At 47.4% G+C, this 12,929-nt stretch overlaps 2 protein-coding genes across 2 annotated transcripts in view; both read right to left on the bottom strand.

Moving 5' to 3' along the window:
• SLC9A4 (solute carrier family 9 member A4) overlaps nt 1-2,657 on the bottom strand; it is a 56,512-nt gene extending 53,855 nt beyond the window's left edge. Inside the window, exon 1 of the mRNA XM_027554774.1 lies at nt 1,909-2,657. Within this exon, the coding sequence (XP_027410575.1) occupies nt 1,909-2,164 (256 nt within the window). The 5' untranslated portion in view covers nt 2,165-2,657. The remainder of the gene's footprint in view (nt 1-1,908) is intronic.
• A 7,556-nt stretch (nt 2,658-10,213) lies between these two features.
• Nucleotides 10,214-12,929, bottom strand: part of IL18RAP (interleukin 18 receptor accessory protein) — a 30,448-nt gene continuing 27,732 nt past the window's right edge. The window contains exons 10-11 of the mRNA XM_027554773.1: nt 11,701-11,874; nt 10,214-10,980 (exon numbers count right to left, since the gene is read on the bottom strand). Of these exons, the coding sequence (XP_027410574.1) occupies nt 10,607-10,980; nt 11,701-11,874 (548 nt within the window). The 3' untranslated portion in view covers nt 10,214-10,606. The remainder of the gene's footprint in view (nt 10,981-11,700; nt 11,875-12,929) is intronic.

The raw sequence follows: 12,929 nt of genomic DNA, 5'->3' as shown, positions 1-12,929 counted from the left end.
CCATGGACTATACAGTCCACGAAGTCTCCAGGCCTTTCCCTTATCCAGGGGATCTTCTCAAATCAGGAATCGAACCGGCGTCTCCTGAACTGCAGGAAGATTCTTTACCAACTGAGCTATCAGGGAATCCCTCTTTTCATGTACAATACAAACATAATCTGAATTCTTAAAGGCCAGCAAAGATGACATTGTTTTTCAATAGGCATGCCCCAACTGATAACTTACTTTAGTTTTTTTTTTCTATAGCATGTTGAGTTGCATCCACATGAAAATCAAGAACATTTAGGCAGCAGTTCAGTGAACAACAGCATCCTCACAGGACTCTCAACTTGTAGACATAGTCTGGGCACATGCAACACCTCTAAAGGACTATCTGTGTTTTCTGTTGGTATAAAACATACACTGTGTACATTGAGATGTTTAGTGGTATAGAATGGAAGCTTCTTTTCCATTAAGAAATCCTTATTTGCACCAGGAAGAGATCTCAGGAATAATTTCACAGATGAACAAATTGAGATTTAAAAAGGCAGCGTGACTAGTCAGTGGCAGATTTAGTTTCTTGGTTCTGGACCAACATCACGCATTCCTGTGGAAAGGAAGGGAGTGGGTGGGACCAGAATCGCTGGCATTTTGACAAAGGACATCTCAAGGTCACAGAAGATCACCTGGACTGTTCTTAGCATCTGTGTGCTTGCAGGAAAGGTGATATACCCCTAGCTCTGAAGCGAGAATATCATCCCCTTGGGAAACCCCATGATTACTTGAGCACTTCTCAGAAATAATGTGAGACCCTCTGTGTCATCAGGTCATGTGACCGCACAAGAGTTCTTCAAACTGACAATTTATCTGCATACATTACGAGCTCAAAATGAATGGCAGTTATGAAGGGCGCCTAATGAATATGCCGGTGCCCCCAACATCCACGAGGAGCGAGTTCAATGAAATGGCCAGAATCCTGAGTTAACTGTCTGATTTCTTGCCTTAACCCACACTTCACAGCCATTCCAGACAAAACATATAAATAGCCACCTACATACTTCACTGTGTCTCCTTCACTGAGACAATCTATCTATTCAAATAACAAAGTTTATCACTAAGGCAAAGGAGATGCTATGCTTGACCACTGAGATAATTGTATCCGCCTTCCGCTCTGGAATACCTGTTTTTAAGGAGACAAGGGGGTGAAGTTGGGGATTAAATGGTCTCAGAGTGGAATCCCTCACTTTGGCTGGAGGCACTAAGAACCCTGGCTAGAATTTCATCCATTAGCTTGAATCCACTTTATGTCGCAGAAGAAACCACAAGTGCTCCCTTGGCTCCTCTTGGCTCAGGTGTAAACCAAGATTTTACTGACAGATACCATCTCTAATTCCACCCTCCCTCATCACTGAGGGATATGAGTTGCCACTGGTTGCCTTGTTTCTTGCTTTCTGTCAATTTTCAAGGAGCACACACCACTTTTAAAAATGAACAAAGAGAGTCATTGATGAAGCCCATGGTTCCATGGCCAAGAATGAAGAAAGCACATTTTACAGAAGAATCATTATGTGGGTCCTAAAATTTCCAGTGGGCATCACCCCAAGGTCAGCATACTTTACTCCGCATTTCTTAACGCACAGAACTTGAGATTTTTACATACCAAATAATGTCACATGGCTGTCACCCTGAAAGGAGATGAAATAGAAACAACCCAGAGCCCAGAAGTAGGTTCTTAAATTTCATAGCACAACCTGAAGCAATAAATGGCCAGACAAAAATGCCTTTCCCTTGAGTCAAGAGAATACAATTTTTATCTAAGAGCAGCAATAGTTAAAATCCACTTGACCCACCATCTACAAGGCATTTTCATACACATTATCTCACATAGAAAACAACTCCCCAAACCAGCTAACACACTCGGGGCCTTACCTATTTTTGCAAGTGATGCTAGGAGTATCCAGAGGGTGACCTCGTAGGGAATTTGCACGTAGTCATAATCCAGTGTGAAGACAGATATTGTCTCGGCTGGCTGGGAGCTGGCAGCAGCATACCGGACATTAAGCTCACGCCGGGCAGAGGAGTCTGTGGATCTGTTCAACTCAGAAAATGCTCCGCAGCACTGGAGGGTCGCTAGCAACAGGCACCAATTCCAAGGACAGAAAGGCACAAACCCCCGAATGCCCATGCTGGGGCTTCTCTCAGGGCGTGTGCCCTGCTGCACCACTCTTGTGAAGAGAGGAGGATTGTCAGAGCGTGCCAGCCGCCACCTGGGTCACAGGTGATGTACACACAGCCCGTGGGTCGTTCCAGGAAGAGTCCAAGCGTGTCACTGAGCTCCAAGTACACATGTTTTCCAGTCACCTTTACAGCATTTGTGTTCAGGCAACACAGCTTCTGACTTAACGCATCCTGTCACTCAGCAGACTCGAGAAAGCCCAGAGAACTAACTACCTGTGTGACTTCCATCCAATCATGATTCGAAGAGCAATTTATGAAGCAGAAATACCTGTTCCTTTAAAGCTGTTTCCTCACGTCACTGCACACTGGTTTCATCTTGTGAGCGAAAATTAAAAAGAACACCATGGTTCTCATTCCAGGTGTCACTGGGGCCCTCCTAACCAGGAAGAGGGTTCTTCCCTGTCTCCCAGAAACCTGGGTTGCACTTGCTCCTTCTCTCCTCCCCCTGCTAGCTCCCTTGTTTTGCATGGCCAAGGTTGCAGGTAGCTCTTGAACCACACTTAATTATTTGCTCAGATTTGACTTCTGTAATGAAATACTTTCCCTGAGTTCTCTGGCAGTTACACTGCTGACACCTAGTGGGCAGCCTCAGTACTACACCTTGGAAGGTTCAATTAATGATTAAGTACTAGTCAACGGAGAAGGCAATGGCACCCCACTCCAGTACTCTTGCCTGGAAAATCGCATGGACGGAGGAGCCTGGTAGGCTGCAGTCCATGGGGCCGCTAAGAGTCAGACACGACTGAGCAACTTCACTTTCACTTTCATGCACTGGAGAAGGAAATGGCAACCCACTCCAGTGTTCTTCCCTGGAGAATCCCAGGGACGGGGCAGCCTAGTGGGCTGCCGTCTATGGGGTCACACAGAGTCGGACACGACTGAGGTGACTTAGCAGCAGCAGCAGCAGCAGCAGCAAAGCTATGGTTTTTCCAGTTGTCATGAATGTAAGAGTTGGACTATAAAGAAAACTGAGCGTCGAAGAATTGATGCTTTTGAACTGTTGTGTTGGAGAAGACTCTTGAGAGTCCTTTGGACTGCAAGGAGATCCAAACAGTCCATCCTAAAGGGAATCAGTCCTAGGTGTTCACTGGAAGGACTGATGTTGAAGCTGAAACTGCAATATTTTGGCCAACTGATGTGAAGAGCTGACTCATTTTTTCCAATGAGACCCTGATGCTACAAAAGATTGAAGGCAGGAGGAGAAGGGGATGACAGAGGATGAGATGGTTGGATGTCATCACCAACTCAATGGACATGAATTTGAGTAAGTTCTGGGAGTTGGTGATGGACAGGGAGGCCTGGCGTTCTGCGGTTCATGGGGTCACAAAGAGTCGAACACGACTGAGCGACTGAACTGAACTGAACTGATTCGTCATTTCAGTGGTGTCCGACTCTCTGTGACCCCATGGATTGTATCACCCCAGGTTCCTCAGTCCATAGAATTCTCCAGGAAAGAATACTGGAGTGGGTTGCCATTCCCTTCTCCAGGGGATCTTCCCTACCCAGAGGTTATACCTGGGTGTCCTGCATTGCAGGCAGATTCTTTACTGTCTGAGCCACCAGGGAAGCCCAGAGATTAAGGTGACCATGTAATCGTCATCTAAACCAGGTTCATAGACAAATAGATTTGAAATATGATGGAGGGGAAACTCAGCTTGCAAAGCAGAGCACCAAAGGAATTTTTATGGCATTTCAGGTCAGCAAACTCATGACCCATCTGAAGCTTTTGGTTTGATCATCTGATGACTGTATTAGCGGTAGAAACCTGGCTTCCTCTGACCGTTTTTGGTGCCGGGTCCCAAGAAGCCTTGTGATCCTTGTCATCTGCTCTTCTAAACCCGTCTTCTCGTGGAGTCCAGTGGTGTGGAGGGAAGGACATCCTCTTCCCAGTGGATCCCTTGTAATTTAAGTGACCAAATCCGGTCCACCCTCAAGAGACTAATTAAGGGGTGATGTACCCAGCAGAGAAATCTCTCTTCACCTAGGACCTCAACTGTGCACAGTTGGAAACAAAGTTTGAGGTGGGGGTTGCTGGTTTTCTTCCTTTTTACCCTCAGTTTCACAAAGCCGCTTCTGTTCTCAAAGAGCAGAATTGACTTTTCTGTGCATGCCCATGGTTAATTAGATAATCACCTTCCTCCAAGAATAGTTTTAAACAAAATGATCAGCACATCTTTTCTTCTTTCCCCTAGTAGGCGGCATAATTGACTTTACCGCACAGTGCTTCTGGAATTGAAGTATCCATCGCTTGCCCCAAAGCTCTTGTTACTTTGTTGGGGCTTAAATTTGATTCTTTTTTTAGGAAGAAAGGAGAAGAAAGCAGGGATAGAGAATTGGCCAGTGCTGTCCAGAAACACCATTTGCTTTCCAAGCCCGCAACTAGCAATTAAGCTGGATGGCTTCGGATCAAGGGCTGGCACGTCACACCCTAAATTGAAAGCCTGCATCCCGTGCTGGAGTGAAGTCAAGAGCTTTGACCCCGCTCTCAGGACAGAAGAGCTGAGCTCTGTCTCTGCTCCCCAAAGTCAAACTTCCACTACTCAGGGAGGAACAGAGGACGCTGTGGAAGGGTGCGCTGTACTCTGGGAGATTCCGCATCGTCAGAGTAGAGGCACCACGGTGCTGCTGGTGGATGGGGCGGGTGTGAATATGAGCTCTGAAATGAAACACGTCTTCACACCAGAGTGTGGCTCCTGGCTCGGTCTTCAATTCTAATGTGATCGCTTCCCTAAGGGAATAGGGATTTTGTAGAGAGAAGAAAGTTGAAGTTGTGTGATCCTGGGCTTCTTCTAAACACCACAGAGCTTCAACTGCCTTATTGATGGTGATGATGATGGTTCTGATGGTGATGGTGGTGATGATGACTATCTTAAAGGTGATGTGGAGATTAAGTGATTAAACACATGTCTGAGAGGAAAGTGCTTAGTACATAATAGATACCAGATGAATTTTAGATTCTTTTTTTTTTAATTTATTGGCATATAGTTGCTTTACAACGCTGTGTTATTACAGTAAATTGAATCATTCATACATGTATCTATTTCCCAGGTGGCTCAGTGGTAAAGAATCTGCATGCAAATGCAGGAGGTGTGGGTTTAGTTCCTGGGTCGGGAAGATCTCCTGGAGAAGGAAATGGCAACCCACCCCAGTATTCTTGCCTAGAGAATCCCATGGATAGAGGCGCCTGGCAGGCTACAGTCCATGGGGTGGCAGAGCTGGACACGACTTAGCAACTAAACAACAACAGGCTTCCAAAGTGTCACTAATGGTAAAGAAATCACCTGCCAATGCAGGAGACATAAGAGACTCAGGTTCAATCTCTGAGTCCAGAAGATCCCCTGGAGGAGGGCATGGTTATTCTTGCCTGGGAAACTCCATGGACAGAGGAGCCTGGCGGGCTACAGTCCAGAGTCACAAAGAGTTGGACATTACTGAAGTGACTTAGCATGCATGCACGCACATCACACTTTGAGCTTCAGCCAAACTGTTGTGTGTCTCAGTGGTACATTCTCTTCTATTGCTGAGAAGTACTTAATTTTTGCATGTACAGCTATTGATGGATTGGTGCACTCTATGCCAGGAATCACTCGATTACCTCTTGGCCCCAGATTCACCATTCAGTATCTGCTCCACGGAGTGGACTTGGTTTCTGAAGCATTTATCCTTTATGGTGAGCACCGTGTAGCTCCGTCAGCAGAGGGCGCTGGAGGGACCATGCAGGAGAGCCTTCCTGTTTCCCGCTGCTGTTTTCCGTGTTTCTCTTCCTCTTGCTGCCCCATCTATCAGCAGCATGGGTGTGTGGTGTCTGCCAGTGCCCTTCCAAGGCTGTACACACAGAGGAAACTGCCTCTCATCTGTCCTGGACACCATGCAGTTTAAGCCTCTGGCCCACGATGGATACCCCCCAACCCCACCCCGTGCCCCTGTGCACAGCCACATCACTCTGACTCACCTGCACACTGGCTTCCCAGGTGGTCCTAGTGGTAAAGAACCCGCCTACCAGTACTGGAGACATGGGTTCGATCCCTGGGTGGGGAGGATCCTTCTGGAGGAGGGTATGGCAACCCACTCGTTCTCTTGCCTGAAAATGTCCATGAACAGAGAAGCCTGGAGGGCTACAGTCCATGGGGTTGGAGAAAGTATGACTTGAGCACAGCCCAACACGAGGAATAAAAATATATTTACGCTCTCACTTTCTACTTGGAAATAATATTTTACTACTTCAAATTGTGTGTGCCTTACCACCACACAAAGGCCCCTACCTTGTCCCTTGTATGTTGATATTACATCTACCTACATTGAAAATTCCATCCGAAAATGTCACTGTTTTGCTCTCAATGGACTCTATCCTGGATATTTGAAATATTATGTCATGCAACTCTGGATCTTATGAAATCCTATGTAGGATGCCACTTTGTTTAAGCAGGCAACTGACCTAGTTGGACTCAAGCCCAAAATGCTAACCAGCCTTGTGGTTTCACTGTCAGTTTTTTTTCACTGTCCTTCAGTTCTGTCTGGGCTGGTCCCTGGAGCTCAGGAAGCCGTCTATCCTATAGTGCTGTTCTCAGAGTTTATGCTGTTCTATTTAGGGTCAGATTCACGCCTCTGAGGCTTGGCGGTGAGTTTGCTTTCCTGAGTGCCTTCCTGTCTATATTCAGCAAGGTACTCTCAGGTTCTACACACCTCTGGCTCCCTCTTCGAGCGAGCGGGTGCCCTTAAGCGCCCCACCCTGCAGTGCGTTTCCCGTCGCGGCTTCCAGCGCCCCCACCAGGTGGTAAGAGGAAAGAAGGAAGGGTCAAGAGATGTTGGCCACGCCCTCTTGAGACCACAGCTCCACGAATCAAAACGGACACATCCCCCCGCCCCCCACCACAGAGACGTCGGCTCTTGAAGCCAAGCAGGTACTCAGTAGTGTAAGTTATGCGTGTATGTGTACATATATACCTTTGACAATATTCTTTCCCACGATGATTTATCGTAGGATATTGAATGCAGTTCTGTGTGCTGTACAGGAGGGCCTTGTTTATCCGTCCTATATATGGAAGCGTACATCTGCTAATCCCAACTTCCCACTTCATCCTTCCTCCAACCCCTGCTCCCTAGGCAGACAGCAGTCTGTTCTCTCTGTGATTCTGTTTCTGTTTCATAGATAGGTTCTTTTGTGTCATATTTGAAAAACCAAACTGATCCCTATATGCATCTAATCCAAGCTTCATAGCCACAATGAGTGGGGAAAAGGTGGTTGAATGCTTACTCCATTTTATCTGGTCGGAGAAGGCGATGGCACCCCACTCCAGTACTCTTGCCTGGAAAATCCCATGGACGGAGGAGCCTGGTACGCTGCAGTCCATGGGGTCGCTAGGAGTCAGACACGACTGAGCGACTTCACTTTCACTTTTCACTTTCATGCATTGGAGGAGGAAATGGCAACCCACTCCAGTGTTCTTGCCTGGAGAATCCCAGGGACGGGGGAGCCTGGTGGGCTGCCGTCTGTGGGGTCACACAGAGTCGGACACGACTGAAGCGACTTAGTAGCAGCAGCAGCAGCAGTCTGGAAAGGTAATAATATAGATAGTAAATGTGGGTGTTAAAACCAAGGTGAGACCAGGTACATTGTCAGATCTGCCTGAGATATCATCCAGGGTCAGTAAAGACCATTCTACGATGTGCCCTAGAGGTAAGATGACCACAATCTAAAGTGGGACACATTTTCAGAATCAGAAACTATCCTCTCACTATGAAAATTGTACTTGGACAACAGGTGTGAAACAGAAGCAGAGCATATGGGCACCTTATTTAGAAGGTGTGGTGGGGGAAAAAAATTATTCCTTCACATTGCATTTTACCGAGGTCAATTGTTTAATTACCATCAATCTCCTGTATCACCAACTCGTTTTGGCTGTCCACCTTATTTGATTGAATTACCTGTAAGAAATATTAATAAAGCTTTATCCTAAATGTTTATTTGTCATTCTCAGTGCACCGATTCGCCTGAAAGAGTGTATTCTGTAAATGGTAGACCTAGTTTCTTTTTTGTGTGTATGCAGCAATAAGCTTTGGTTAATCTAAGAACAAAACTCCAAGGACCTCCTGGTGGTCCAGAAGCTAAGACTCAGCATTCCCAATACAGGGGGCCTGGGTTTGATCCCTGGTCAGGGAAATGGATTCCACATGCCTCAACTAAAGATCTCACACGCCAAATCGGAGGTTGAAGATCTCAAGTGCTGCAACTAAGACCCAGCACAGCCAAATAAATAAATAAGTATTTTAAAAAGAACAAAACTCCGGACCTCCGGAAATATCAGCTATGGCCATACTTATTCTAGAATAAAAGAAACCTGGATAAACTAGCCGAAAGAGATTTCTGAGGCTTAGGTCTCTGAGAGTGACCGACCGGAAAACCAAGGACTCGGGTCATCCCATGACACCATGGGACAATGACAGTGTGCCTCCTTCCCTTCTGAGAGCCTGCAATGAGGCTTCCCACAAGAAACTCCGTCCAGGAATAATTTGTACCCTTGAACTCATCTTTAACTTTATCACTGAAATTCCCAACAAGGATGCTGCTCGATGCCAAGCCACCGTGGTTTGTGTGATGTGGGTGCCTCTGTGCAAAGAAACCTCAGAGCCTTTCCCACCGGCACTAAGCAGTGGCCAGATGACAATGGCTTTAAACCTGGATCATGCTCACACCAGTGAGCAGGGCACAGTATGTGTGAATCAGTCCAGAAGGTGCTATGCTTTACTGCACAAATGAATTGCTCCCTTCTATTGGGGAAGCTCCAGTACTTTGGCCACCTGATGCAAAAAGCTGATTCATTGGAAAAGACCCTGATGCTGGGAAAGAGTGAGGGTAGGAGGAGAAGGGGACGACACAGGATGAGATGATGGATGGCATCACTGATTCACTGGACCTGAGTTTGAGCAAACTCCAGGAGAGAGCGAAGGACAGGGAAGCCTGGCATACTGCAGTCCATGGTTTGCAAAGAGTTGGACACGACTTAGCAACTGAACCATAACAACAAATGGGGAAGACGGAGCATGACATGTGCACATCCGTCTGTGACTAGAACACTGTTATAACTGCAGGTTGAACTCTCATCAGGAAAACACACTGATGAGAATGAAATGAGCCTTGTCTAGGAGAAACAGGTACTTGGTCCCCCAGCTGATGGTCCATCACTTACGAGGACCTCAATGAGACTGGTGGGTCAGGAAGCACATGGGGACCACCAGTCTCAATGGGCCAACAGTTCAGACTTAAGCACTGTTCAAGCCCTAATATTGCTATCTGTCAACCAGTGTAGAGAATTATTTCCCAGACTGTTGTCTTGGCTGCTGCCTCTTGCCACTGTCTTTCTATTGGCTTGGCCAAAAAGCTCCATAACATCTTACAGAAAAACCTGAACGAACTTTCGGGCCAACACAATATTTTGCACATAAGATCCCTGGGTCAGGAAGATCTCCTGGAGAAGGAAATGGCTACCCATTCCAGTATTCTTGCCTGGAGAATCCCATTGACAGAGGAACCTGGCAGGCTACCGTCCATAGGGTTGCAAAGAGTCAGACATGATTGAAGTGACTTAACACACACACTCACACATACATACACACACACACTCACGCATGCAAAACCACTGGTCGATTCCTTGTCTCCTCATTGGCCATATCATGTTGGCTTAATTGGTCCCCACTTCCTGTGGTCCAGAGTAAAGCATGAACTTCAGGCCCTGCACAAAGGCCAGGAGACAAGGAGGAGCTGACATTAGCCCCAGTCTGCTCCCTAAGGCCTGTGTCCTGACTCAGGGCTGTGTCAGCCCAGAAGAAGGGGATCTTCCTTCTAGTTCCCACAAGGACACACTAGAGATGAACCAAGGTCCTGTCTGGTCCTTGACCCCTGTTTTCTCTTTTCCTCCTTGCATACTGGGCTCCAGTGAATGGTGAACACAGAGTAAGAATTGTCTTCTTCACAGAGATGCTTTAGGCAAAGTTTTAATCACTTGTTTCTAATAAAGTAATATTTATTTGATTGCAAAGATATCTAAAGTGATGTGTACGAAACAAAATAGACACAACAGTCCACAGCCACCACTAGGAAAATCTTAGGGACTTTGTGGGCCAAATGTGTGCAGGAGTCTGGAGAATTCGCCCTCCCTCTGTCCTGTCCAGGGAATCAGAGCCTTGCACCACAGCTTCCGTTCATTCCAGTGCCGGCCAAGCTTGCTTGGGGCTGGCAGGACCCTTCCCGGTGATATCAGCCTGGTGTGTGCTGTGTGTTCCATCCATCAAGGTCTCTGCTCACCAGGGGCAGGACGAGAGGCAGAGGGAGGCGGTTCACATCCATTTTACCATCCTCCAGGCTGGGAGCTCCTCCCAGTGGGTTCTGTCTTTACTGCGTCTTTTCCAAAGAAAAAATCCATGGCATAGTTCTCAGATGGTTCCACGTGACTCCCCTGGAGCTTTTCACAGGCATGTGGTAGCGTATTTGGGTCCAGAATCTAGAGTTGGGAGGAACTGATTTTAAGCCTTTCCAGGTGACAGAAGGCAAAACCCTGAGAGCTCTTCTCACTAGATGAGGTAGGGACTCTGGCTCTTGGAAGGAAGAGAACTTAATTAAAATCAGTTTGAGTGTTTGATCCTCCAAAGCCAGATTCACCGCTGCTTGTAGTTCAAAGATGCTGGGTCCACTGACGTAGTTGGGGCTCAAGATGAAGATTCCCCTCCTGCTTTTCTTAATAACGCTGACAATGTCCTCTGTGTACACTGGAGAGAAAGAATTTAATTATTTGCAATTGTTATTGTTAAACCTTGAGTCACCATAACCCTGAATCTCCCAGATCCACCCAGCGGGGTTCTTTGTGATGGCAAAGGAAAGGAGAAGCCTGATTTTCTCAATCACTTTTACTGCATCTACTAACTCTACAGACAGTTGGATTATATTCCGTGTCTAGTGACTGTCAGTTCAGCTTCCTCCCCTGTGTTCTCTCCCCTCAACTTCTGAGTCCCTCCAGGATCAAAACTCACTGGAACCAGGTTGACTGGAATGAGGGAGGGGCAAGCAATGTCCCTGGCTCCTGGGTGGGGGCCTCTGAGGCAGAGGAGGACGGTGGGAGGAATGAGGTCCACACATCTCATGGGTACCTGGCCTGGGAGCCTGCTGAGCCCAATGCTGAGTCTGTGGCTGGCAGAGTCCCAGGAAGGAGAGGGACCACTCATTTGGGAAGACAGAACTAACTTCCGGTTGAGGAGCCAGAAAAGATATCTTTGTTCTGGAAGTCTCTCTGGGCTTTCTGAAGACGGATTTTTTTTTCATGATGGAGCATGTCTCTGCAACACATGGCTTTCTGTGTCATTGCCCAAGATGTTCTAAGCTCATGAATCCTTCCAGAAGATATGTAGCCCAAGAGAAAGAATGGAGGACAACATGCAGAGTGCATGCCTGTAGCTCTCCTGTTCTGCGTTTTCTGCCGGCTGCAGACCTACCTCCCCCAGGGGCCACGTCCCTTTCAAGCAGGCACAGGGTATATCCATATTTGTTTTCCAAAACATCAGGGAGAAGATTCAGAGCCAAGGTTTCCTCACTCAGAGATGAAGAGGCCTCGCTCTCAAAGGGGCTCCATTTCGCATAGGATACAAAGGCGTCAAACTCCTTTTGGTCTGAGAAAGAGCAACAAGAAAGAATGTGAATACCTACCTAAGCTCAAGCCTTATGGTAAGTGGGGAAGAATTAAGACTTGGGATCCTTGTTTAGTTACTCAGTTGGATCGGACCCTTTGTGACCCCATGGACTGTAACCCGCCAGGCTCCTCTGTCCACGGGATTCTCCAGGCAAGGATATTGGAGTGGGTTGCCATTTCCTCCTCCAGGGGGATCTTCCCGACCCAGGGGTCAAACCCACGTCTCCAAGATTGTCAGGCAGATTCTTTACCACTGAGTCACTGGGGAAGCCCTGAACTGATTTTGAAAGTCAAAAGCAGCATCTGTGTTCACTTTTTCAGAACCACACTGCTGAGGGGCATCCACTGTGCACCCAGAATCAGATTCTAATCAATGAGGCACTCCTGTGTCTTCCCTGAGGTCAGATCAAACAGCCGGGGCTTTTTTTCTGATTAAACAACACACACTCCGGAGTTCCTCCAGGCTGTCTCTGTAGCTGCAGCCCCGCTGTCTTATTAGGTACACATCAAAGGACAGTCTGCTCCATCGAAGCATGATAATATCCAGAGAACAAAGCCCTGTGAGGGCCTGGCACGCTAGCGCGCTGACGGCACACATACCAGGGTTTGAACCCCCAAGTGTAAAATCAGGGACGAACAACCCCTGGCAGGCTGCTGCCAGAGTTTCCTGGGATAATGTAGATGAAGAGTTTAGTGTCTGACTTACAGCAGTCTTGTTCCTTTCCCTTTCAGATAGAGAACTATATTTTGGAACTTGTTTAGGGTATTTTAAGGTCTCATACGGAGAAGGCAATGGCACCCTACACCAGTACTCTTGCCTGGAAAACCCCATGGACGGAGGAGCCTGGTAGGCTGCAGTCCATGGGGTCGCTAGAGTCGGACACGACTGAGCGACTTCATTTTCACTTTTCACTTTCATGCACTGGAGAAAGAAATGGCAACCCACTCCAGTGTTCTTGCCTGGAGAATCCCAGGGATGGGGGAGACTGGTGGGCTGCCGTCTATGGGGTCGCACAGAGTCGGACACGACTGAAG

Source organism: Bos indicus x Bos taurus, chromosome 11 (genome assembly GCF_003369695.1).
Source record: "Bos indicus x Bos taurus breed Angus x Brahman F1 hybrid chromosome 11, Bos_hybrid_MaternalHap_v2.0, whole genome shotgun sequence".
Taxonomy (NCBI): Eukaryota; Metazoa; Chordata; class Mammalia; order Artiodactyla; family Bovidae; genus Bos; species Bos indicus x Bos taurus.
The sequence above is the reverse complement of the archived record's forward strand: the minus strand, read 5'-3'. Positions and strand labels throughout refer to the sequence as shown.